At 52.8% G+C, this 22552-nt stretch overlaps 1 protein-coding gene across 1 annotated transcript in view; it reads right to left on the bottom strand.

Annotated features, from left to right (window-relative positions):
- The window catches only part of PRRX1 (paired related homeobox 1), a 43735-nt gene extending 21433 nt beyond the window's left edge, over positions 1-22302 (bottom strand). The window contains exon 1 of the mRNA XM_075508047.1: positions 21739-22302. Within this exon, the coding sequence (XP_075364162.1) occupies positions 21739-21979 (241 nt within the window). The 5' untranslated portion in view covers positions 21980-22302. The remainder of the gene's footprint in view (positions 1-21738) is intronic.
- Between the last annotated feature and the right edge of the window lie 250 nt (positions 22303-22552).

Raw genomic sequence — 22552 nt, 5'->3', positions numbered from 1 at the left:
CATTTGCTGGTCATTTCATTATGTCCATTTTTACTAACAATTAAAGTAAAAATAAAGTAAGTCGAGTACAAAGTATTTTTAAGCCAAGAAACACTGGTATTTGAATATGAATTGGAATGGGAAACCTGGAGAAAAAAGTTCTCCAAATAATAAAAAACTATTGAACAAAACCTATGGGAGCCAGGTGATGTTTTTCACTAGAAAAACAATGATGTTTGAGGGCATTTAGAGAAAGCATGCCTAGCCTCAGGGCCACATGCAATACAGTATGTAAGTGTAGGTTTAAAACCATCCCTCTCTGGTCCTCCACTCTAAAGACCCCCGATGAACCACAGAACGAGGGCTTTTGCTCCAGATCAAAGCCCTCCTGAGATCAGTAAATTACCTTCCACCAAATTCAAGTTCATGGGGGTCATTAGTGTATATTATGCAGATTTCTCCATCATCAGAGGTCACTAAAATGAGCTAGAGGAACGTGTGTCAGGACTGGCATAGGTGGAACAGCATGTGCAAATTCGATCTTGCCCTGGGGGAAAGGTGGACTGACGACAGGACTTCATCGGGTCTCTGCCAGGCTTGTGTCCCTGGAGCCCACACCATGCGCCAAGCTCTCGGTGAAGCTGTATTTGGGGGAACAGCTTTGGGAGATGCAAGAAAACCAGCACACAAGCAAAGCTGGGGACAGCAGATAGATGAGCAGGGTGGGATTTGGCAGCCAGGGAAACTCCCTGGCTCCAGCTTTCTAAATGACTGTGAGCAAGCCAGTCTGTTCCTCTGCGCCTCCGTTTCCTTCCTTGCTTCGCCTCGCCCATCTGTTTAGACATCCCACTCTTGCAGGACGTGTTGTACCACTCTCTTTGTTCATAACAGTAGTCCTGTACTTACAGGGGTGCAGACAAAAAGCAGATCACTTCAAAATAAACCAGAAGTGGGATGCATTCACATTATAATTGTGCCATTCACGCTGTTGAGTTTCACAGCATGGAGAATAAATTAACAGCAAGTAATTAACACACTTTGGGTATATGGTATAAAGGTACACAGCAGCTATTTCATTTCAGTTGCATATGCGGACGCTAGCTGGTGTATTTGTGAGTATTGCAGACCGCACTTCCTAGCCATCATCAGTGCTAACAGTGAGGCCCCACATCAATGCTGGCTCCGCTCTTCACCCTTTGCAGAAAAACTGTCGGTTTTGATTCACAAATGAAGGCAGATGGACTTATTTCAGGTTAATGGGGTTCCATAGCTAGGTTTAACGGCACCCCAACAGCTGATGGGCACCACCATGTCCCTGTGCTGGGGCTTCCCCAGGCCGAGGCATTGCATAGCTCCCAAAGCTCAGGCTCAGACCCCTCTGGGTCAGCTACAGCCGTGGCCGTGTGACGGTGGGTGAGCACTGAGCATCGCCTGCACGGGGCCCCAGATCACCCCGCTGCTGCAGTGCTGCAGCTCCCTCAGCCTCGCCGACCTACCAAACCATCATCCCGAGGCCTGGATGTCTGAGTCGATTTAGACAGAAGCGGCCATGGGATGGGCTTTCCACTCTGCTCCACCAACAGCATACCTTGAGGGGACTTCTGAAATCACCTTGTCCCCAGGAAAGAAAGCTCAGCTGCTCCTGACTGCTCACAGAAACCTCGAGAGCCTTCCACTTCACTTAGGAAATCTCCGCCAACCTCTTTGGTGTGTGTGTGTGTGTGCAGGTGACTCCCTGTCAGAGGTGGCTTCCTCCCTTCTCCTCCTTGTGCAGCTCTCCATACATCTCCCAGAAAGGGGTACCAGGGTGGACACCATGGCTCAGGCTGAACACCCTCTCTTGCCAGCCCCAGGTCCCAGCCACGTGCTGGAAGTGCTGGCAGCAATGCTGAGCTGGGACTGGTGAGCAGCCGTGAGCAGCCAGACGTGAAGCTCCTGGCCACGGGCCACCGCTAGCCTCCATCCCTGCAGGCACGCCCCTCTGACCAGCCCCAGGCCACTCACACCAACTCTCCAGGCTCCCCCTTGGTCACGGAAACTGAATTCAAATGGAAAGACTGCGTTCCCCAGCATGGGAATCCAGTGTCCTAATATGCCAACAACCGTACCTGCAGCCTGGTTGGAGCCTGGATTTTCTGAGATGGGTCAGCTGGGAATACCCTTCAACTTTGGGCACAAGGGGCAACTAGAGAGCGGTGCTGGGTGGACCGAAACATCCCCCATGCAGGTCCTGGAACATGCATATTGCTATGCGAAGACCACTGCCATGCAATGTGGTGTAACAAAGATCAGAGCACCCAAAGAGCCACAAACCAGCTTGGAGAGAACTAAAGCAGAATGGTCTGGTCCTGAAATAGGTCCTCTTTTTCTTTTAAGCGCAACCATTAAATGTTTGCTGGAAAAACAGAAAAGCATTTTCCACAGAGAAGAGGACATCCAAGAAAAGCCCTTTAGGACACAAATTGGCAAGAGGCTCCCAAGCATTTATCTTCGGCATTGAATGTGCTCTGTCAGGAGAGCTGTAACTAACAATACGCTGAAAAACATGCCACAGACTTCCACTGTATTTTATTTGGCGCTAAGGGGTTATTCCTCAGCACAAAGTATTTGCAACTGGCATCGGTTAAACGAGAAATTACAACCTTCAAAAGACCTATTTAGCGTCAGCTGCAGAAAGTACGGAATTTGCCATCGGCTTCAATGACAACAGATTATGCCCCATAAAATGCTGCAAACACGCTCGGCTACAATGCCCGGCGTGAGCTGCCAGTTCAGTGGGGGGACTGGGGACTCGGCGCTTCCTGCCCCTTCTCGGGAGGCTGCCGCCTGGTTTAGGACGGGTGACGCCCCTCTCCCCGACCCTTCGGCTCACGAGCCTGCCAAGTTCAGCCACAGGGCTCGAGACACGGCAAACTGATTTCTGCAAGGGCCTTGCAGAGCTGACAAGCAGCCGGCAGAGCCGGGCTTGTGCTGGCTCTAGCCAGGCTGCAAAGAACCTCCGAGCCACACAGCAGCACCTTGCTCTATTTGGAGCAAAATACCCCAAGCTTGTTAGCCCCACAGCTCATTAGTGCTAAGGAGGAATAAGAGGGAAGGGTCTCATTCCTCTGTGCTGGACGTTCAGCTAGGACAGGCTGAAGTCAACAGCATGGACGGGTCAGGAGGGCATGGGACCCAACGGGTGGGTTACCTGGCTCTGTGCCCAAGGTGGTGATTTGGGAGCTCCATCTCCTCCTGATCCCACACAGCTCAGCTACGTGCCAGGATGAGAGACAGCTGTGCTGCCCCTGTCCCACGGGATTATCCCCACCTCTCCAAGAGGAGGAAGGAGCTCTGCCAGCAAACTCCTGAGGCCCTCAAACCTCTTTCCACTCCGGCTCGTTGAGCGCTCCAGAAAAGGAAACCTCAGAGTCGGGAAACCTTCCTGGTGTTTGCTCGGGACAAGCGCCGTGTCCGCGCGGAAGCGCTCTGCGGAGAGCGTGTACGCCTGGGGAAGGGAAAGACCGTCACCCGGCCCCCTGCACCGGGTCAGCGCTATCTCGAGTTAACCTGCAGAAAGCGACAGAGATTCTTGGTCCAGAAACAATCACTGCCTCGGCTCTCGGTGGGCTCCAGAGAGGTCAGCCTGAGCTAGGTTTCCCTGCTGCAAACCCGGAGCCCATTCAGCGAGCTGTAAAATGCTCCCGTCCCCGCACTCTGCAAGAACTTTACTGTTTCCTTCCCGAGTCAGAGGCACGAAGCTACAGCAGACCTACAAACACAGGGGTTTATTGGGCAAAATTACCTTGCCCTGGCAGGATATTTAACCATTCATGGGACTTGTGCAGCAACAACAAAAATGAAAGGGGGAAAAGGAGACTTTTTGCACATAGCTGCAGCCTGTGGCATGCAGCCTGCCCCACATTAGCACGCACCGCTCCAGCGCTTGTAAAGCCCAGATGCCTGCACAGCATCTGCAGCCTTTGAGTTAACCCCTGCTCCTTGCAAGCCCAGGAATTGTCACTTGGCTTGAAATCAAGTGTCTGTGAGTCCACTGGGCTGGGGGAGAGGCGATGGCTTTGCCTTGGCTGTGCCACCCAGCCTCGTTTGCGCACAGCAGGAGCAACCAAAACAAAACCAACCTACACGGTCACGGACCATAAGTTGGAGCCTCCCAGAATTGTGATTGCCTCCGTGAAGACCAGCATTGAGACAGGCTCCGGATAGACTGTGCCTTCTCTTGGTGCACACTCTGCTTTTTTTTTTAACCTTGAAGCTGGCTGAGTCTCATCCTTCTGACTTATACACACTGCCAGAGATGTACTTTTTTTTTAACCCAGGTTTTCACATGACCCCAGAATCTGGAACATAAAAAAATAAAAATAAAAAAAGAATTAAGAGCCACGGTCCTTCAAGGAATCACAGCAATGCTGAGACTGGACTTCGGTCCCACTGTACTGGCATGGCACATTCATGCAGTAAGCAACAGTCCTCCCATAAAGGCTTCAGGCGCTCTGTTAGCGAGCCAGGCAAAAGCTGGCATCCTGGTAGTAAAGGTCTATCGTTAGCCAGTTGGCCCAATTTTAAAAGCTGAAGCGTGACAGCTAAACCCATCTGCAGACCCCTTTGATGCTCAAGCCACTTGCAGTCAGGCACCTAACTACAGGCTAAAGTGCCCATCTTGAGGCAACTTCACAGGAAAATCTCGGCCATTTCCTGCTCCAGAAGTCAGACAGCATTTTCGACAAGGCAGACCCTGGAGTCCTCTCCTAGCTTTTTGTCGGGGGAAAAAAAAAGGCCTTTTAAATTTACTCTCCTTACACAGAGATTCACAGGGAGACCCAGCTAACGTCGTCAAACAATTGTATTGGAATCACATTTTATTTCCCAATGTCTGACAGGAAGAAGCATATCAAACCGCATGGCATCTGCTGCTGTGGGCTCGTTCCTGAGCGAGTGCCTGCCGAATTCACGGTGGACGCAGGGATGGCTCGCTGCTTAGACCCTGTTTTTACTTCACAGATAGTTTAAGTGTCCCTGATGAATAGAGACGCTTTCCTGAATCAAAAGCAAGAGGAAGAAAAACCCAAGTCTTCACATAAATTAAACCCAAGTAATATTTTGACCAAACCTGTTCCCAGCATTAGAAGGATTGCAGGAGCTGGAGATGAAAAGCTCCTTTTAAGCTGGAGAATTCATCCCCTCATCCCCAATGAAGGATGGATGGGTTACTAAAACAAATATTACATTTCATTCTGGCTGACAGCACTCTGATCTTGCCTTTCATGAACAGAGGAGGCAAAAGCGCTCCTGATGATTATCATTTACGCACAGATGACTTCAAGTCCTCTTGCTTGCTGAGCCCAGGCTGTGATACGACATACAGGTTTCTCCCACAAACCTCTTCTGTTGCTCAGGCATTTGGTTTGCAGTTGCTCTGGCAGTTTTATTGCATCTATCATCCTGCACAGAGATAATAAAATACTAAAACTCCTCACCCCTGGGCACAGGCCGTATCTTTCCCTGGTTACCTGCCAGCCTATGGCCAAAGTCAGAGTCCCATCCTTGCTGCCTGCCTTGGGAGACCTGCTGCTGCACACACCCAGAGCCATGTCCAGAGAGATGGGTGCTCCCATCCATCCCAACCGTATGTCTGCCCCATAGCTCCACCAGCACTGGCTGAAACAGGCCAGGCTTCCCCAAAACAGCACTGAATCCCTACAACTGCCTGGGCAGCTCTGGGGTATTGTCTCCCGCCCAGCAGTCCCTGGTACCCGAGCATCAGCGTTTCCAGCTTTCAGGTACAGCTTGTCACCAAGAACTCCCCACGCCTCCAGTTTTCACACAAAAAGGGCTTTGACTTCTCTCAAATCGTTAGAGAGAATGAGCCTGGGAAATTTCAAGGCTTGAAACCCAAGCACTTTAAAAAGTTACTCCCAATAGTAACCCAAGGGGTAATACCTCCTGTGTTTCCTAGAGCAGAGAGTACATTTGCAGGGCAGAGATGCTGCCCTCTAGCTATTAGGTCTCCTGCTGTGGGTCTTGCCTTTAAACTTAAAAATTTAAAAAGTGGGAAAGATTGTCGGAAAAACCCCCCATCGAAGATCTCTTCCCCTCTCCTGGCTCTCCCTCCTCCTCGCTCCCTGTCCCGGCTGAGTTCAAGGCAGGCTGTGTCTTGCTCAGAGCGCTGCTTGCCACGTTGGAGCGAAGCAAGTCGAAGACGGGCCTTGGCCCTTTGAAGCAGCCACAACAGAGAGGACATCCTCTCTCAAGGGACATGCCGCACGGAGCTGGCCCAGCCACCGGGATGGCAAAGCCAATGTGCAACGTGTGGCAGGAGAGAGGCAGCGACAGAGGAGAAGCTGTGGGCCAGAGCTCGCACCAGCCTCCCATGAGAGCCTGGCACCCGGAGAGGAGACTGTGTCCTTGGATGGGCGGCTCTGGAAACCAAACCCCTTGGAGGTGCCTTCCAAAAGGGCAGCCCAGCTTCCCCAGCTGGTTTCAACTGTAAACGATTTCTCCGGAAACCCAAAGAGACACGCTCTTTGCCTCTGATCCCCCTGGCAGTTTCTGAGTCGTTGGCCAATTTCGACCACAACTTGACAATTTGAACAGGAACTGCGAAGATAACTCAGCTCCTACAATTTTCTTGAAAACCCGGTGGCTCAGTAAAAGGCAAGAGGCATTATTAATGCTGGCAAGACACCAGGCAGTCAGGGGAGCCCAAGCTCTTACAGGACACTCGAGAATCCACACCAGAGCACATTGCTGCTCTGCCAAAGTGAAGGGAAACCCCAGCAGAGCTCAGCCCCGATTGCTCCATGGACATCCCAACCTGGAGGAGCACAGCAGCAGGAGCATCATCGCCACCGGCTGCCTCCTTCACATCGCACCCCCTCGCCTTCCTCAGCGAGGCCAGGGCTGGAAGAAGCTGGAGCTCAGGACGGGCAGCCCGGGCCCCAGGTTTCAGTACGGCTGTGCCAGTCTTTTTAACTGTTAGACCAGGAGAAAGCGGAGACCAAGGCTGTGGGGAGCGCAGCGCCGACCGCATCCGTGTGCCCTGCGCAGGGAGGGCGAGGAGCTCACGCTCCTGCGGGACCCCGGCCACATCACACCATCCACCCGTGTTTCCCTCCCCTTTCCCGCTGCCACAGCCCGTTCTGTGGGCTCGGACCAGTAGATGGCACCAGAATAACAGAAAAGCCCCTGCGGTTCTGCCCTCCACGTCTCCCCAAATCCTCCCGCGGCATCACCCCCCGGACACGACTGGGCACCGGCGGCAACCACAGGCTTTCAGCTCTCTACTTTAAAAGCCTGTTTGGAGCTGACCTGTAACAGGACTCCTAAAAGTTTTAGCAAACAAATTCAGGAGAGGGAATTAAAAAAAAAAAAAGTCAAAGTGGTTTCTTTCCATTTTGAGGCTTATAAAATCTGTTCTTTCCCCTCAACATAGATGCTGCTTTTACATGAAAATTAGAATCAAAGTATTTACCCAAAGCATCTGCTTTCTCCGTAATTACTTTAATTTGGAGGAGGTTTCCCCCCTCCAGCTGGAACCGACAGAAATTTCCTGCCTGCTGCAGTTGAACAGAATCTGCATTTCTCAATGTAGAAGCAATTCACCCGAGAAATGTCTGGCTACATTTTCAGGTAGGAAGGTGCCCTCCTCTTGGGCTGTTGTGACTGCCGACATTATTAAAGGAAAGTCTAGTAGTTCTTCCCAAGCAGCTTCTGCTATTAGCTAATGACAACATCCGTGACCCCGGTGGTTGAGCATCCTCTCAACTCTCTCAAAACAAGCAACAGGACCAGCTTGGGTCGGGGTGGGCGTTTCCCCCCGGGAGGTACCTGCCTTTCTCTTGCATGCCACATGTGCAAGGATTTTTGTCTTTACAGAGAGGCTGCCCTAAAGCAGGATTAACAGCCAGGGAACAGCCTGCAACAAAATCCAGCCACATCACGGCCAGTTTAGAATGACCCCACTCACATCCACGCCTTGTGGTACCTCCTGATCGCAGCAGTGGATAGCCGCATTTTCAGAAGAACTAAGGACTTAGGCAAAGATGATGGTGGTCTCCAGGGACACTCACTGCAGCGCAGACAGGACTCCTCCAGTCTCCGGCTTGGCCGTGAAGCGTGACGAGGTGTACCTGAGCAGTGCACAGCGATGCCGAACGCCCTGGAGCCGCAGTCACGGCTCTGCTTGGGCGAGGCTTAACGTGCTCATGGAGGCGCCGGAATTTTTTCAGAAGCTTGAATCCTGCCCGGAGTCAATCTGGGACAAATTCAGAGACCTTCTGACTTTTCACACCCGAGACTGAGTTTTAAACGTGGCTCGGCCCAGCAAAGTTTTAAGAGGAGTTTGATTATTTTGATCTTTCCCCCCCCATCCCCATTATTAATCATACCGAAGCAAAGCATAATTCCTCCAAACCAGACCCTTTGCCAAACCGTTTCTCGGCACATTTTTTACTTAACAGCCCTTCTAGGAACAGAGCGTATTTGGAAACCTCTGCGCCTCCATCCTCCTTGGCCAACAGTGTGTGCATGAGCACATGGCCGTGAGCACTGAGCGTCGGTGCTGGGAAATGCCCAGCCTGCTGGGGTGGAGGAAGGCTCCTGTCCCCGCAGGCTCGGCGGCAGAGCAAAGGGCTTCATGCTATGAACGCTTCTGGGGGAGCTGCCTTTCTGGGGCTCTTTGGCCATTCCTGGTTTCAGCAGGCTCCTCCCTGGCTGGCAACAAGCAAACACAAAATGGACTGCAGACGCAGGAGGCAAAAGATTACTCTGATCGTTGTGGCCCACCCTATTGATTTGGAGCCCCTCTGTCCCGCAGGGATGCTGAGCACATTTATCCCCCTCCCCACCATTGATTAAATTTGCAGCTCTCCCTGTTTTCCTCATTTTACCCGAAGCCAACAGCATTGCGATTACAAGAGACACCATTCACGTAGACTCTCAACCTGGCCAGAAATACCAGAAATCACATGCAACAGCCTGTTTTCTTCAGAGCCGCAGTAAACTCAGAAGAGATCCCGAAATACGAGAGCAAGTTGGGCTATTTCCATGTCTGATATTTGCCCTTCGTAGCTCTGCAGAGGTTTTCCTCTCTCTGCTATTCCTAACAGCGGGATTTTGCAGAGGGGATTGTCCTATAAATGAGTGTGGCAGCTGGTTCACATAAGGGCCTGAGTTATGATCAGAGATGAGGACATTGCTTTTCTTTTGTGTTTCTCGCCATGTTTTGGTTCAAACCTGTAAACAGACTCGCACCGACTGGATCTGCATTCTCCATCTGGTCCTGTGATCCAATTTCCTGGCAGGAATATCCCTGACATCGAATGGCGCAGGAATGCTGCAGCACGTCCATCCGTCCCAGGGCCAGAGCCGAGCTCTTCAGTTTGCCGGTTTCTGTGCGAGACCCAGCCATGGCGTTTCACCCAGTTACCTCGTCAGTGAGACCAATAACTCACGGCTGACAAAAGCAGCTCTTCCAAACGGGCTTCCAGACATTCACGGATGGGGAAGCCAACGCTCTCCTTCGTAGTTATTTCTAGTGATTACATCACATCCCATAGTTAAAAAATGCATGTTTTCTACCTCCTTTGAATGCACGTCTGGCTTTTGCTCCCAGCCACTGGCTCTTGTTCTACCTTTCTCTGATGGATTGGGGGGGGGGGGGGGAAGACCTCTTCCTAGAGAGTCACGGAAACAGGGATTCAAATCCATCATCGCAAGTGTCTGGAACGCCTCTCAGCATTGCACGGCCCGAGAGGGACAGCGATACGTCATACGAGCAAAACTGCTCCCACTTGGAGCGGAGACCAGGGAAGCAGAGCAGGGAGCAAAGGCCTTCTGAGGAAGCCTGGAGAGCTGCACCGTGGGTGTAGCAAAAGGGGCTGGGGGAACAGGGATCCCAGCACCACTGCCGGTGAGAAAATCAGGATTCAGCACCTGGCTCTGCACAGAGTGCTCTGACCCTCTGAGAACAAGGCATCCTCTTCGCTTTCTCGATGTAACCTCCTCCAGACACAGACTATCTCTGGCTGGAGGAGCACACAGCATTCACAAAGGCAGTCACAAGCCTGCCCATATTGATGAAGAGCAGCTTTTCGGGGCAGTTTTCTTGCTAATCACAGACTAGTTTCAATCAGTCCGTGAAAAGACAGAGCCTTTTCAATCACACCAGCTACTTCCAGCCCAGAATGCCCAAGCCAAAAGGCACATTCCAGGAAATCTGTTGCCTGGTTTCCCAGCAGTGGGTCACCCCCAGTGACCATGTCCCTTCCCCATCCACACGCTTTCCCTCAGCTGGATGGGTCACTCTTGCCCCACAGGCACCCCAGTTGAACACAGCACAGCAACCTGCTTGGAAAGCAGGGGAAAATCGGAGGCAGCACCATTGTGCTGGCCAGGACAGATTAAATGCAGGGTTTAGCACACAGGCACGTTCCCACTGAAATCACGCAGCCACTGAAACTTGGGAGAAGGACTCCCTTCCCAAGGCAGGATGAACTCTGCACTGTTTATTCCTTTACATGTTTGCCTCCATCAGATCTGTGCTTGAGGTCTCCACAGCATCCTCACACCACCTCTTCCAGGGTTTCCCTATCCTCACTAGGCCTGGGAGGATTTCCCTGCCGCCTCACTTACATTTTCCTTGCTCCAACAGAAGTAGGTGGGCTTGGAGGTCAGTTTATATCATCCTCTTCTTGAGCTTAGCACCTCTTCTTTCCTCCTAAACTGGATGCTGGAGCTCTCCCTACTCCTTTTCTTCTCTGGACTTTTTTTGACTCAGTTCGCATCTTCCTTGACACACAGCTCGCCCAAACGGAGCCCACCTGGAGCCCTCTCTGCAGCTGAGCACAACGAGAGGATGCTCCACAAATGAGGCAGAACTACAGGAGATGCTGGGGGTGAAAAACATCTGCCTCTCTTCATAAAGATGCAGCGGTTTGCATTGAGCAGGAGAGTTGGTTTGAGGCCAGGCAAGCAGACTTGCAAAGGGCACGGAGCCACAGCGCTCCAGCGTAGGCTTCTTACGCCGAATTCGTCCCCCTTTATGCAGGCAGCAGGTTGACACCAGCGGCTCCTGCGCTGCCATCCTTACAGGGCACCGCACCGAAACACGCTGGGCTGTGACGTGGGGGAGATCTGCTCTGTAAGCCTATCAGAGGAGTGAGAGCAGCCAGTTTCCCCACTGGGAATCACTGGTGGAGATGAGACAGATCGGGCCCATCGGGCGCCCGTGACTGGACCTCGCCAGGCGTGCCCCAGAGGACCGGCTCTCCTGCAGCTGGAGGGCTTGGCTGGTGGCAGGGCATTCAGAGGAAGGTTTAGCACTAAAACAGGTCATTAGCGAGCGACGTGGGGTTCTTCATTCTTCTCCAGGCCCCTTGTTTTCCTAGGGGGAATGCCTCAGAAAACCCGGGGGGTGAGGGGGAGGAATTTGCAGTTCCCTTCCAAAAACCAGCCTTTGTTTGTTTGATCATTTTTTTTAAATGATCGAGTAACTTGTGAATACATTTTCTGATGATTCCCACATCCTCCCAGCTGGAGAACGGTTCATGAACAGACTCCAAACTCTGTAAATGAGCTTGTTAGTCATAAGTCTTCAAACAGGCTTGATAAACAACTTTCAGCCTGCAGGATATTCATCAACCATTCTGTCTGCCTGGTCTCCCGACACTAATTTATTATTTACAATGAGAGATTCCTCTCCTAAATCACAGGTGATTGTTTCTTTTTACTGATTAACTGAGGTTTTTTTTTAAAGGAGAAACAATGAAAAACAAATCACAAACAAGCAATGCATCGCAAGCACTTATTCCTGAGCAATTCCCCTAGTTTCCATGAGATGTATCAGCAGTCGTCCAAATGAAACAAACTGTAAGTAAAGATCTTTTTGGCCAAACCTTCAAGACCAGGCAATAGCCAAGAAAAAGAGCGGAACCGTCCCAACCAGCCTCTGGGAATTTCGGTGCCTGCCGCCAAACGCTCCAGGGACCTTCCAGCTGACCGGCACGTGCCTCTCTTTGCATCCTTTAGGTTTGTGGAGAGCCCAAGCATCTCAAGATGTTCCAGAGATTCGAGTCTGCATACAAAAACCTGCCACCAAAAACTGTTTCACCCCACAGACAGGTTCATGCGGCAAACGCAACTTGCCCTGAGGACATGGGGTGTACTCAGGTGCACCTGAGCAGAAGGTGGGTTCCCTGCAGGAACAAACTTGCTGGAAGTTGCTCCAGTTCATGGAAGGGGATCTCCTCAATGCTAATCAGTTGACTAACACGGAAGGTGGTCGATTCCAGAGACAGAGGCAGATGAAATAGATATTTGCTGGGGGTGATGCAGAGGGAGGAGAATATTCCCAAATCTCTGTTAAAGCCAAGCTCTTATATAACACAAATCCAGCAGACTTCAAAGCCCCTAATTAGGGGCCAGGATCATACCCAGTTACATGGGTAGGAAGACTGAGGCACGGCGAGGTGAACTTGGCCAAGTTATGGCAGCAAGTATACAGAAAAACAGACCTCAAGTCTCTGTGGCCAAGGCACTAAGGCATTTTGGAGCAATAAAAGACAGGCTGGGTCATCCTACTGGGCCATCTCTACTGATGTTTGGAAGAAAAAAAGCCCCACTGTTTCAATTTAGATTTGGGTGCGAGCCTTTTCGGGGTAGGCTGCTCCCAGCACCAGCAAACCCGTGCCCTACAAACCCTGCCCTGCAGTACCCCCAAAGCGGAGTGGCCTGACACTGCCTGGGGAACACATGGAGCAGACAAATGCCCTCCCCAGCAGGCTGCCTTGTGTGTGTGCATAAAATCCAGACCCGTGTTTCCACCACCACCTTGGTTCCCCATCCCTGATCCACGGAGAGGTACAGACTCCCGTCAGCATTCAGAGTGAAGGAAGCAAGATGCAGAGCTTGGCTCTAGACTGGTCTTGAAAGCTTTTTTCTCTCTCTCACTGCAAAATCACCAATACATTTGCTCTGACAACCTCAAGCACCCAAGACCGCACAGGCTGCGCTACCAGCGCGTGTCTAGAGACAGCCTTCCCAGCGCCAAATGGGAGCAAACACGCTCAGGAAAGAGACGCAGGCTTGCCACCAACTTTCTCCAGCACTATCAGCATGGGAGTCATCCGTCCCAAGCAGGAACTCAGTGCTGGATTCACAAACCTCCATTCCATCCAGGGGGAAATGTGACGCTGCGCAAGACGCAGAAGGATAACGGGTATGAAGTGTTACCGGCATTTCAAACCACGGGGTGGGGAGAGCACTGTAAAGCTTTACGGGAAACCAGCCCAGACTTCATGGGGACAGGAGCTGCCTGCAGAGCCACCAGCAAGGGCAGCCCTTTCTGCAGCACCAGGCCCAGAGCATTAACACCCTGTTTTCATTGTTACGGCTCAGGCACTTTTCCCTATTAAAGTCCAATGCATCCCCACAGAGCCCCGACTCCGCTGAGCTGATGCAGAGAAGTGATGGCTCTTTGAAAGCTGCAAGCATGATTTTTTTTTTTTTCTTCTCAAATGTGGGTCGTATTAGTGACGCTTCCAAAAAAGGGGATGATTTCCAGAAGCACTAAGCAGGTCTTCACGGCTTTGCCGGCACACTGGCTGCAGCTCAGTCCAACTCACCCACCACTCATTCAGCAGCCACAAACACAACAAAACCGAGAGCAAACAGCAGACTACTAAAGGTCACCATGGGTTCAAAACCTACCCAACCTTGACTTGTCCAGCACCCACACTGGCTACAAGAGAGGGCTGGAAGCTACTTGGATGCTGCCTTGTGCAGCCACCCACCCTGCTTCATCACCCCCAGGCGCCCCACTTTGCTCCCAGTGCCCCTGGGACTGCTGGTCCCCTTCAGAGCTGGATGCCATTTTCCTTCTCCAAGCCTGCCCACTCAACAGCTGCTGCTGGCAACTTTGTCTTGCCCCAGACGCACAGGGCCACGGATAACTTTGGTTTTACTTTGGTCGAGGAGGCCACAGAGAAGTTCATCCGCTGGTAGGCTCAGAGCAGGAAGCAATGTCCCCAGGCTCCTGATGAATTCCAGCTCTCGGTGCAAAAGCAGTTTTGCTGCCTGAGCAGCTCATCAAGATGTGGAGAGGGTCCTAGCCAGATACTGAGCAGCTCTTTGGACATTTGCCCTGCCCAGCAGTCTCGCTGACTGGCTGGAGTTTCTCCTGTAGGAAAATTTCTCTAGCCAGAAATGGGGGAAAATTTGGGTGGAATATGAACTGGATGCTGCAATAGGATGTAGTGACTTGTTAACAGCACAGCTGGCTCCCCTCACCTCTCTTCTAACCTTCCCTTCCAGGAACACAAGGCACCAGGACGTCCCAGCTGCCACCCCAAGGCAAATGTTCACTTCATATGGGCACGACAAATCCAGACTGTCTGTCTGGGACAGTGCTTTAAACACTGGCGTAACCTTTTCTCAGCCTCTGGAGGTGAGAGAGGAGCCCAGAAAGCTATGTAAGCTGAAATAGATGCTCACTGGCTTGCTCATCAGGCCCCTCTTCCCAGCTTTGGCCTTCGCAGACTCATCCTTGCAGATGCCAGGCTTTCCATTGCAGGAGGTGGCCCTCAGCTTCGGCACCACTGCTCCCTTCCCTTCCCAACCAGCATCCGGCAGATGTTCTCATTTGAAAGAAACTTCTCTCAAAATTACACCACCATAGTCCCAGCAGACACATAGTGCACCTCTGCTGAGCTCCCATCCCTACCTCACAGCATCTTCCAGGGCTACGTGGTAGAGGCCAGCCGGGTCCAGCAGAAAGAGTGCAGGAAGGGAAACGGCAGGTTAGATACATACCATGAGTTTACAGAGCAATGCATGAATGACAAACGTGAGCAGGGCCAGCAAATCTAGGTGAGAGAACTGCAGGACTGCCCTGGAGGACCCTCGGACCCCTGGCTCTAAGAGTGCTGCAGTCACAACACAGGGTGACAAAGGACAAATCCCTACAGACCCGTGCCGTGGGGCTGGTGGCACCCATGTCTATGCATGTGTGAGCTTCCACTGACACAGTCTATAATGCAGAGTCTCCATAGAGACTCTCCAGTGGCTAGTAAGAGGTTGAATTTATGCTGCATCTCCCCCTCAGGGGGAGGCACTGCTAGCATCCTTCTCCACACCCCACCAGGTTGCCATAAAACCCACTGGGATTTCACACCCCTTGGAGCTGTCTGCTCTCCCACCAGAGCAGCCAGTGGGTTCAGAAGGTATTTGCCATGTGCGGCAACCATACAACAGGTTTTTCTTGGGGGGAACCGGACTGAAAACCTATGCTATGTGCTCCACCACCCGAGCACAAGTCGAAACCTTTCTGTGCCCTGCGCATAAAGCTGCGAGGACAGTTCAAAATCAGATCAGATCAGAAAATCAGATCAGAGCCTTGGACAACAGCTCCTCCAGCCAGGCTGTGATGATTCTCACTTCACAACTCCATAATCCGCCCCGAAATCCAAGCCTCCTTTAGGAAAGGCGAGTAGGGTGGGGAACCAGCAATGCAGTGATTCATCCTCCCCAGAAACAGAGGCCCAAGTCTGGAATATTGTGACACTCGGTAAATACTCGTGATGTACTTCATTATGCAATGGAGGCCCAGCAGGAGCACAGCCCCCTCAGGGCTACTTAATATGGGTTTCAAAAACGATTAAATATATCATAAACAAGTTGCAACCAGGAATAAACACCTATAATCCCATCAAGCCATTCTGGTGATGTCAAAAACCATGGGAGCAAACTCAGTTACTAAAGGAAAAAAAAAAAAAAGAATATATCCTCGAAGGAATTATGAGCTTGTAATTCTGTGTCTGCCTTGTCAAACACTCAACTCTCCCAGGCCCTCCTGCTTATACTCTGTCCACGCTCTTGCTCTTTCTTTCCAGGCTTCTTAACGTCACATATTTTGATGCACGTTGCACCTCTGCGAAAGGCAAAAGGATCGTGCCCCTGAACGCAGACAGCAAAACTGTTTCATGCCTGTGCAGAAATATTCCGCCAGCCCGAAAAAAAGTTTTTTTGCATGACTCAAGGCTGCTGGTCAAGTCTTTAAACACTAATACTCATCAATTGGCATACATATAAGCGGTCCATTGAACTGCATGCAATGACTCGTGTGAGTAAGGATTGCACAAATTTACCCTGAGATAATATTTTCCCATGCGATCACTGCTTTATACATCATCAAAAAGATGGAAAATAGACTGGCTAGTAGTGGAAACTTGGTGCAGATGACAGAAAGCTGATGTTCATTAAAAGCGTTCTAGCATTTTAGACCAAACCTTTAAGTTTTATGAAAGATTTCAAAATCTAATTTTCATGGAAATGTTTTCATTACATTGGGGGGGGGGAGCTAAAACCTTCAGCAAAATCTTTTTCAAATTAAAAAGTTGGAAGCTTTATGTGGATGGATTGAAAACACAAATACCATCAGCAAATTATGAGACCATGAGAACCAGGAAGCAAAACTGATTATGATCAAAAAAAGTGAAATTCACAAACAAATAAAAGTCTAGTTTCGCCCATCAAAAAGCGGGCAGCATGGCCAGCACTCGCAAACTGAGTCAGCTCCCTCCTTCAAATTCACATGGCTCTTTTTTCTTTGTTAATAACAGTACGTTGTCCATTTTTGTTTGCCTTTCGGTGCCTTTATTTTTATTTTTTTTTAAGACTCCAGGTTTGTGACAGAGTCACATTTCCATCTTTTGTCTGCATCCAGAAGCTCTAGAAATTTATGTGAAAAACACAAAATGTTTTTCCACTTCAAACTGCAGGATTGAGGGATGTAAGAAAAATATCCAACACTCTGAGATACTTGCCAGAATAACCATGCACCAGCCAGCCTGAGAGTGACATTAAATAGATATGCCCAAGGAACATAAATGGAAATAAGTTCATCAAACTTCTAACAATCGCTCTGTGTTAGTTATCTGCCTGGTATTCAGCCTTTACTCTAGTGAACACCGCTCGCTCCTCCTGCAAGAAGCCTCTCGGATACGAGCAGTACAACTGGCACGCGTAAAGACTACTCCCGCAAGAAAAAGCAAGCTGTCGTATTTTTCACGCGGATAATATAAACAACAAGTGCCTTAAAAATAATATTGATCTGATCCTCGATTTTTCCACATGAGCTGCTGGAAGGGGAGGATCGGTTCTGGAAAGTCTTCCTTGGCAGCACCTTGTAAGGATGCCCACCGCTGCCCGCGGGGTTAAAGGCACCGGCCCGTTTCCCTCGCCCACCCTGTGTAACCTGGGGACATCAGCAGCCGGCTGCTTCCTGCAGACTCTCCCTTTGCCCATCAGCTCCGCAGGACAGGAGAAGAAGAAAATAGCTAGACTTAATCAATTTACCCTGCCCCCCCCCAATTCTTCGTACATCCCCGGTCTACAGTCTCAGCATCTTCTGGGAATAAGGGCTGTGTTTTACTAACAAAAGAGCCACTTAGTACTTCAAGATAAAGCAGAGGTTTGCAAAGAAAACCCTGCAGTTGTCCCTGGCGCTTCCTCTCACGTTCACTCTCCGTGCGACTCAGCAGCCCGGAATCGCTTTTCACATTTCAAAGCAGTGGCAGAGCTTTTCCACCTCTTTTTAAGAAGGCATATGTGTTTCCGTGAAGGGTGGGGACCGCAGACAACCTCAGCATCAGCAAAAAAAAGAGAAACAATTCAATATTTACACACACACTTTTACTCCTGCAGCAACCTCACTTGTTCTGATTAAAAAGAGGCAATTAAAGCATAAAGAACAGCCATGTGGGAGCAGACCAAAGGTCCTTCAGCTCAGGATCCTGTCTCAGGCTCCCAGTAACGGCAGAATCAGAGGGTATAAGCCCAGGCAGCAATGGAGCGATCTCTGCCCCAGCTCATCCTTCCCGTCTGAGACTCGTGGCTCCCTGAGCCGGACACTGCCTCCATACACTGCTGCAGTGAAGAGCCATCCTCAGGCCCCTCTCCTCCCTGAATTCTTGTTCTTTTTTGAAACCATTTCTATTTCTGGTATCTGTAAAATCCTGGCAACAAGATCCATCACCAAACAATGTGCCAGCTGAGAAAGTCCCTCCTCGTGCTCTCAACCCGCTGCCTGAGATGAGGGAGCTGAAGCCAGCACAGATGCTCTGCTTGACCCAGCCCGAGCAAAGAAACTCACCTCCTCCTGGACGCCCCGGCAGGGTTTCTGCTTCCTTCGGAAGGAGCAGCAGTGCCGAGGGGTCATGATGCCCGCCGAGACAGAAGAAGTCGTGGGGAGCTGCAGGCAGCCTGCACCCCAGCTTTAATCGCAAACCAGCCCTGACAGCCCGACATAATCTACCAGCCTGGGAGAGAAAGCACAGCCCCCAAGCTGCCATTGCTTTTATACTGAAGAGAAATTAAAGGATAGTAATAACTCCAGTATGCAGAACTCATGCACGTACTGGACCAAAGCAGGATTTATTCATTCCTCACAAGAGAAATCCGAGCACAACAATTTTTCTTTTGCTGCTCATGCTTTCTCCGCATCATTTCACGAGCCATCAACAGCGAGACTCAAGCAAACCAACCAAAAAAAGCAGAGGTCAAAAATCTTAAAAAAAAAAAAAAAAGCTTATCAGCTCTGGATGTGGAGAATTAACCCTGCTCAGAGCCATGAGCTCTGGGAACCCATATGCCACCGACAGGCTTCTGCCACCCCCAAAGGGCACAGGAGCGACAGGAGCTGACTGGTGGGAAGCTCAGTGGGTCCCCTCTGTTGAGCTAGGACTCGCACTTTCATCCCAGTTTTAGCCAGAGTCAGCAAAAGCCCTGCTACCACAGCAAGAGTTGGTTGTATCTTAACAGGTGGTTTTGCAATGAAGAGGAACTGGCATTGCAAAGTCTTCTTGGCTAAGCAGCAGAGGCAGGGAGGTTTGCTGTGAATTGTATCAGCTTTTAGGGTATGGTTTTCAGAGCTGCAAGTTGAACTGAAGTCAATGAGAGTGACAGCTTCGCAGCACCACTGAAAAATCAGCTCCTTAATACGCTGACAGTTCTCCCTGTAAATATTACAATCACAGCTGCTCCCAGGGACGTTGTTTTTTTCTTTTTAATAAGAGAAGCGTTTTCTCCTGAACCTCTTTCAAATGAACTAGTGGTGAAATAGTTCCTTCGATCTCAAACGTCCAAATAAAAGCTTTTGTCATTTCTGTGTCAAACTTTCCCCCTTAATTTTGGATTACAAAAATAGCGCCAATAATTTGGCTTTTCCCTTCAGTTTGGGATGGAAATCAGTGACAGACTAGCTGACTTTCCTCCAGGTTGGAAGAACATTTTTAGTATTCTTGAGGTATTCCACAATTTCTCCAAATGGCTTTTACCTTCTCTCCCTTAGTAACATGGAGAATAACCGAGCCCTGTGTTAGCTTTTCCACTGAACCCGCTCTCATTTTTCACCGAGAAAAGCTTATACCTCTGTCGCACTGCCTAGCTCCAGCACAGTCCTTTTCCTGCAGGGATTGCAAAACACTTCACAAAACACACGCAATAGGTGGGGAAACTGAGGCACGGAGACTCATGGGATCTGCTAAACGCATCAGTGAAAGAGCCAGAAAGCCCAGATGACAGCTCTATCCAATAAACCAGGGAGAATTTATCCCTGTTTTTTTTATTTTTCTCACTTTAGAATACTTTTAAAACTTTCTAATTCACTGCAACGGCATTAAAACTTTTACAGCATTCAGAGAACTTCTAATTTATTTGAAGCTGTAGTTTGGTCCCTGCTTGGCAATGCCGACTGGGAAACACACCCTTGGACTGGGATTTTTGGTCCTTTTCATGCTCTAAGAGCAGGGTGGGTATTGGGGAAACACAGCCCCTCTTTTCCAGGCTGATCGAGCTAGCTCCGGAGAGCTCAGCAGTTGGCAAGGGGCAGCATCAGGAGTAAATCGGGTCCAAATAAAATATGATAAACGAAACCGGGGGGGAAAATAGAAGGAAAAAAAAGAGTTGTCTACATAACTTGTTGGTTAGTACCTCGGGGACGCTCTGGCCGCAGTATTGCAGCGCAGGGATCTGAATCGGGGGGCAGCAACGATCACTGCCTTCTCCGCTAAAATATACACCTTTAGGGGCAGAAATTGCATTTTTCCGGGTCCTGGGAAGGGAAATTTTTTTAAAGCGATCATCTCCCAGCGGCGGTCGGCCTGCCAGCCGCGCCCCAGTCCGGCTCTCCGGGAGGGAAGGGACCCGCTCCGGCAGCCGCGCACCGCTCGCTCCCTTCCCGACCGCGCTCCCGCAGTAAACCCGCCCCGGGATGCTGCTTCCCCGCCCGGAGAAAACGTCTTGCCGGGGTTAAGCTCGGGAATCCCACGGGTGGCAGAGTAAGGAGCGGCTGCTTTTTGGAAAGCTCCCACCTTCCCCAGCCCGGTTTCCTTCGGGATACCGAGAAAGCCACGTCGGATCCGCGGGGAAAAGAGAGTCGGAGGCGGCTGCCGGCGAAAGGCGAAAAAACTCCGACTTTTCGTTTTGGTTTTTTTGGTTTTTGTTGGGGTTTTTTTTTTTTTTTTCCTTTCGCAAGCAGCCGCAGGGCAGCCCCGCGGCCCGGCCCGGGATGGGGGGCTCCCTGGGAAGCGGGCCCGTGTCCGCAGCCGCGGCCCCTGCCCGCCCCACGGGAGACACGGCGGGGGCGGCCGCAGCCAGCCCTTACCCACAACGAAAATCGCGGCCAGTCCCTGCGGCCGGGGATTTTTTTTTTTTTTTTTAACCGAAAGCTGAGGGAGGGTAAGGGGGGGGGGGGGGGGTGCTGGCCCTGCACACCCACCTCTCCCCGCTCCGCCGCGGCTCGCCCTTTCTGACAGCGCTGCCCTTGGAAAATAACAAGCGGTGCTTGGAAAATGCCGCGCAAGCCGGCGCCCATCCCCACTGCCCTCCAGCCGCTGGGCTGTTATTTTACGGCTACTTGCGTTCCCAAGCGAGGACCCGTTAGGACGGGCAGTTCGGAAGCAGGTCAGCGCCCTGCCCTGCCCGCCGGGCCTGGATCAGGCCCGCACCGGGAGAACCGGGGCTCGGGGAGGAGGGGACCGGCGGCTCCACTTTGCAGCCGCGCACGGACCCTCGGGCTGTTTGCGAGCCGCGATGGTCTGGGCAGGTCGTCGGACGATCGTCCGGTCCCCATCCAGACCCTCGACCAGCTTCCCGGCGTCCCGCAAACCACGGCGCCGGTCCCAGCTCCGACGGGCCGGAGGGACGGGCGGATGGATGGATGGATGGATGGAGGGCGGCTCAGCCGCCTGCCGCGCCTCGCCCCGTCCAGCCAAGCCCTGTGCTCAGCCCCCCGGCAGGCGATGGAAAAGGGGGCTCAGGCCTCCGGCCCGATCCCGCCCGCCCCGGCTCCCGGGGCTGTTCTCCTCCGGGTCCCCCGAAGGGAGACGGAGCAGCGCGGCGCGGGACCCGACGAGCGCGGCACGGCGGCGAAGGGCAGCTCGCCGCTCCCCCTTGCCCGGGACGCGGCTGGGGGCAAACAAGCGTCTTCGCACGCCGCCGGGTGCCGGCCCCGCCGAGGCCAGGGGGGACGCGGGCTGCCGGCACGGGCACGGCGGGGAAGGCCGGCTCGGGGAGCGGGGCGAGCCGGCCCAGGGACCGGCCGGCGGCTCCTCCGGGCCGCCTCCCCGCGGGAGCCCCCTCGGGGCCGGCACCGGCCGCCGCGGCTCCCCCGGCCGCTCCGCTCCGCGAGCGCGGCGCACGTGGAGCGGCCGCAGCGGCCCCCCGCCCCGGGGAGGGATGGAAGGGGGGTGTCCCCGCACTTACTGTCCTGCTGCGGGGTGTCGCTGCCGCTGGTCAGCCCGGGGGACTCCAACAAGCTCCGTCCGGGCTCTCCGCCGCCCTCGTCCGCCTGGGCGGCCACCATGTCGCCCGCCTCCTCCAGGTCCAGCAGGTGACTCACGGAGAAGTTCTTCTTGGCTTGTAAATTGTCCAGGCCGGCGGGGCCGTCGAGGCGGGCGGGCAGCAGGGCCTGCCTCTCCATGGCGTGGGCATAGCTGGACGCCATGGTGTCGAGCGGGGCTTTTCTGCCCTCGCCCCCCCGGGCGCCCACCGCCCCCGTTCCCCCCCAGCCGCCGGCCCTTCGACGGGGGATGCGCAAGGACCGAAGGGGGGGGACCGGGACGGGACCCGACGGCGGCGGGAGGGGAAGCCCGAAGGGGAGCGGGCAGGGCCGGGCTTAAAACATGCCGGAGGGGAGAGGCGGCACGGCCGGCTCGGGGCGCCGGGGCGGCGGCGCGGGGAGCTGCCGCCGGCCGGGAGGCGCAGGGTGGCTGTGGGGCCGCTGGGGCGGGTGCGCCCCGTCCCTCCGCCTCCGCTGCCGGCGGCTCCCCTCCCTCCGCCCCTGCGCTGCCCTCCCCTCCCCTCCGCCCCGCACTTCAAACGGCGGGGGCGGCTCCGCGGCGCTCCGGCCGCGCCGGGCACCGGGGGAGGGCGGCCCGCGGGGCCCCGCCGGGACGTGGCACCGGCGCGGCCCCCCTGGGACGGGGGTGGGCAGCGCCGGCCCCGCCGCGCTCGTTAGCTCCTCGCGGGGGTGGCTGGGGGAGCCCCCGATTAGGGGGCGAGGGGGTGCCCCCCCTTG

This window comes from Mycteria americana, chromosome 7 (genome assembly GCF_035582795.1).
Source record: "Mycteria americana isolate JAX WOST 10 ecotype Jacksonville Zoo and Gardens chromosome 7, USCA_MyAme_1.0, whole genome shotgun sequence".
NCBI classification, from domain to species: Eukaryota; Metazoa; Chordata; class Aves; order Ciconiiformes; family Ciconiidae; genus Mycteria; species Mycteria americana.
This window is presented reverse-complemented; position numbering and strand designations above follow the sequence as displayed.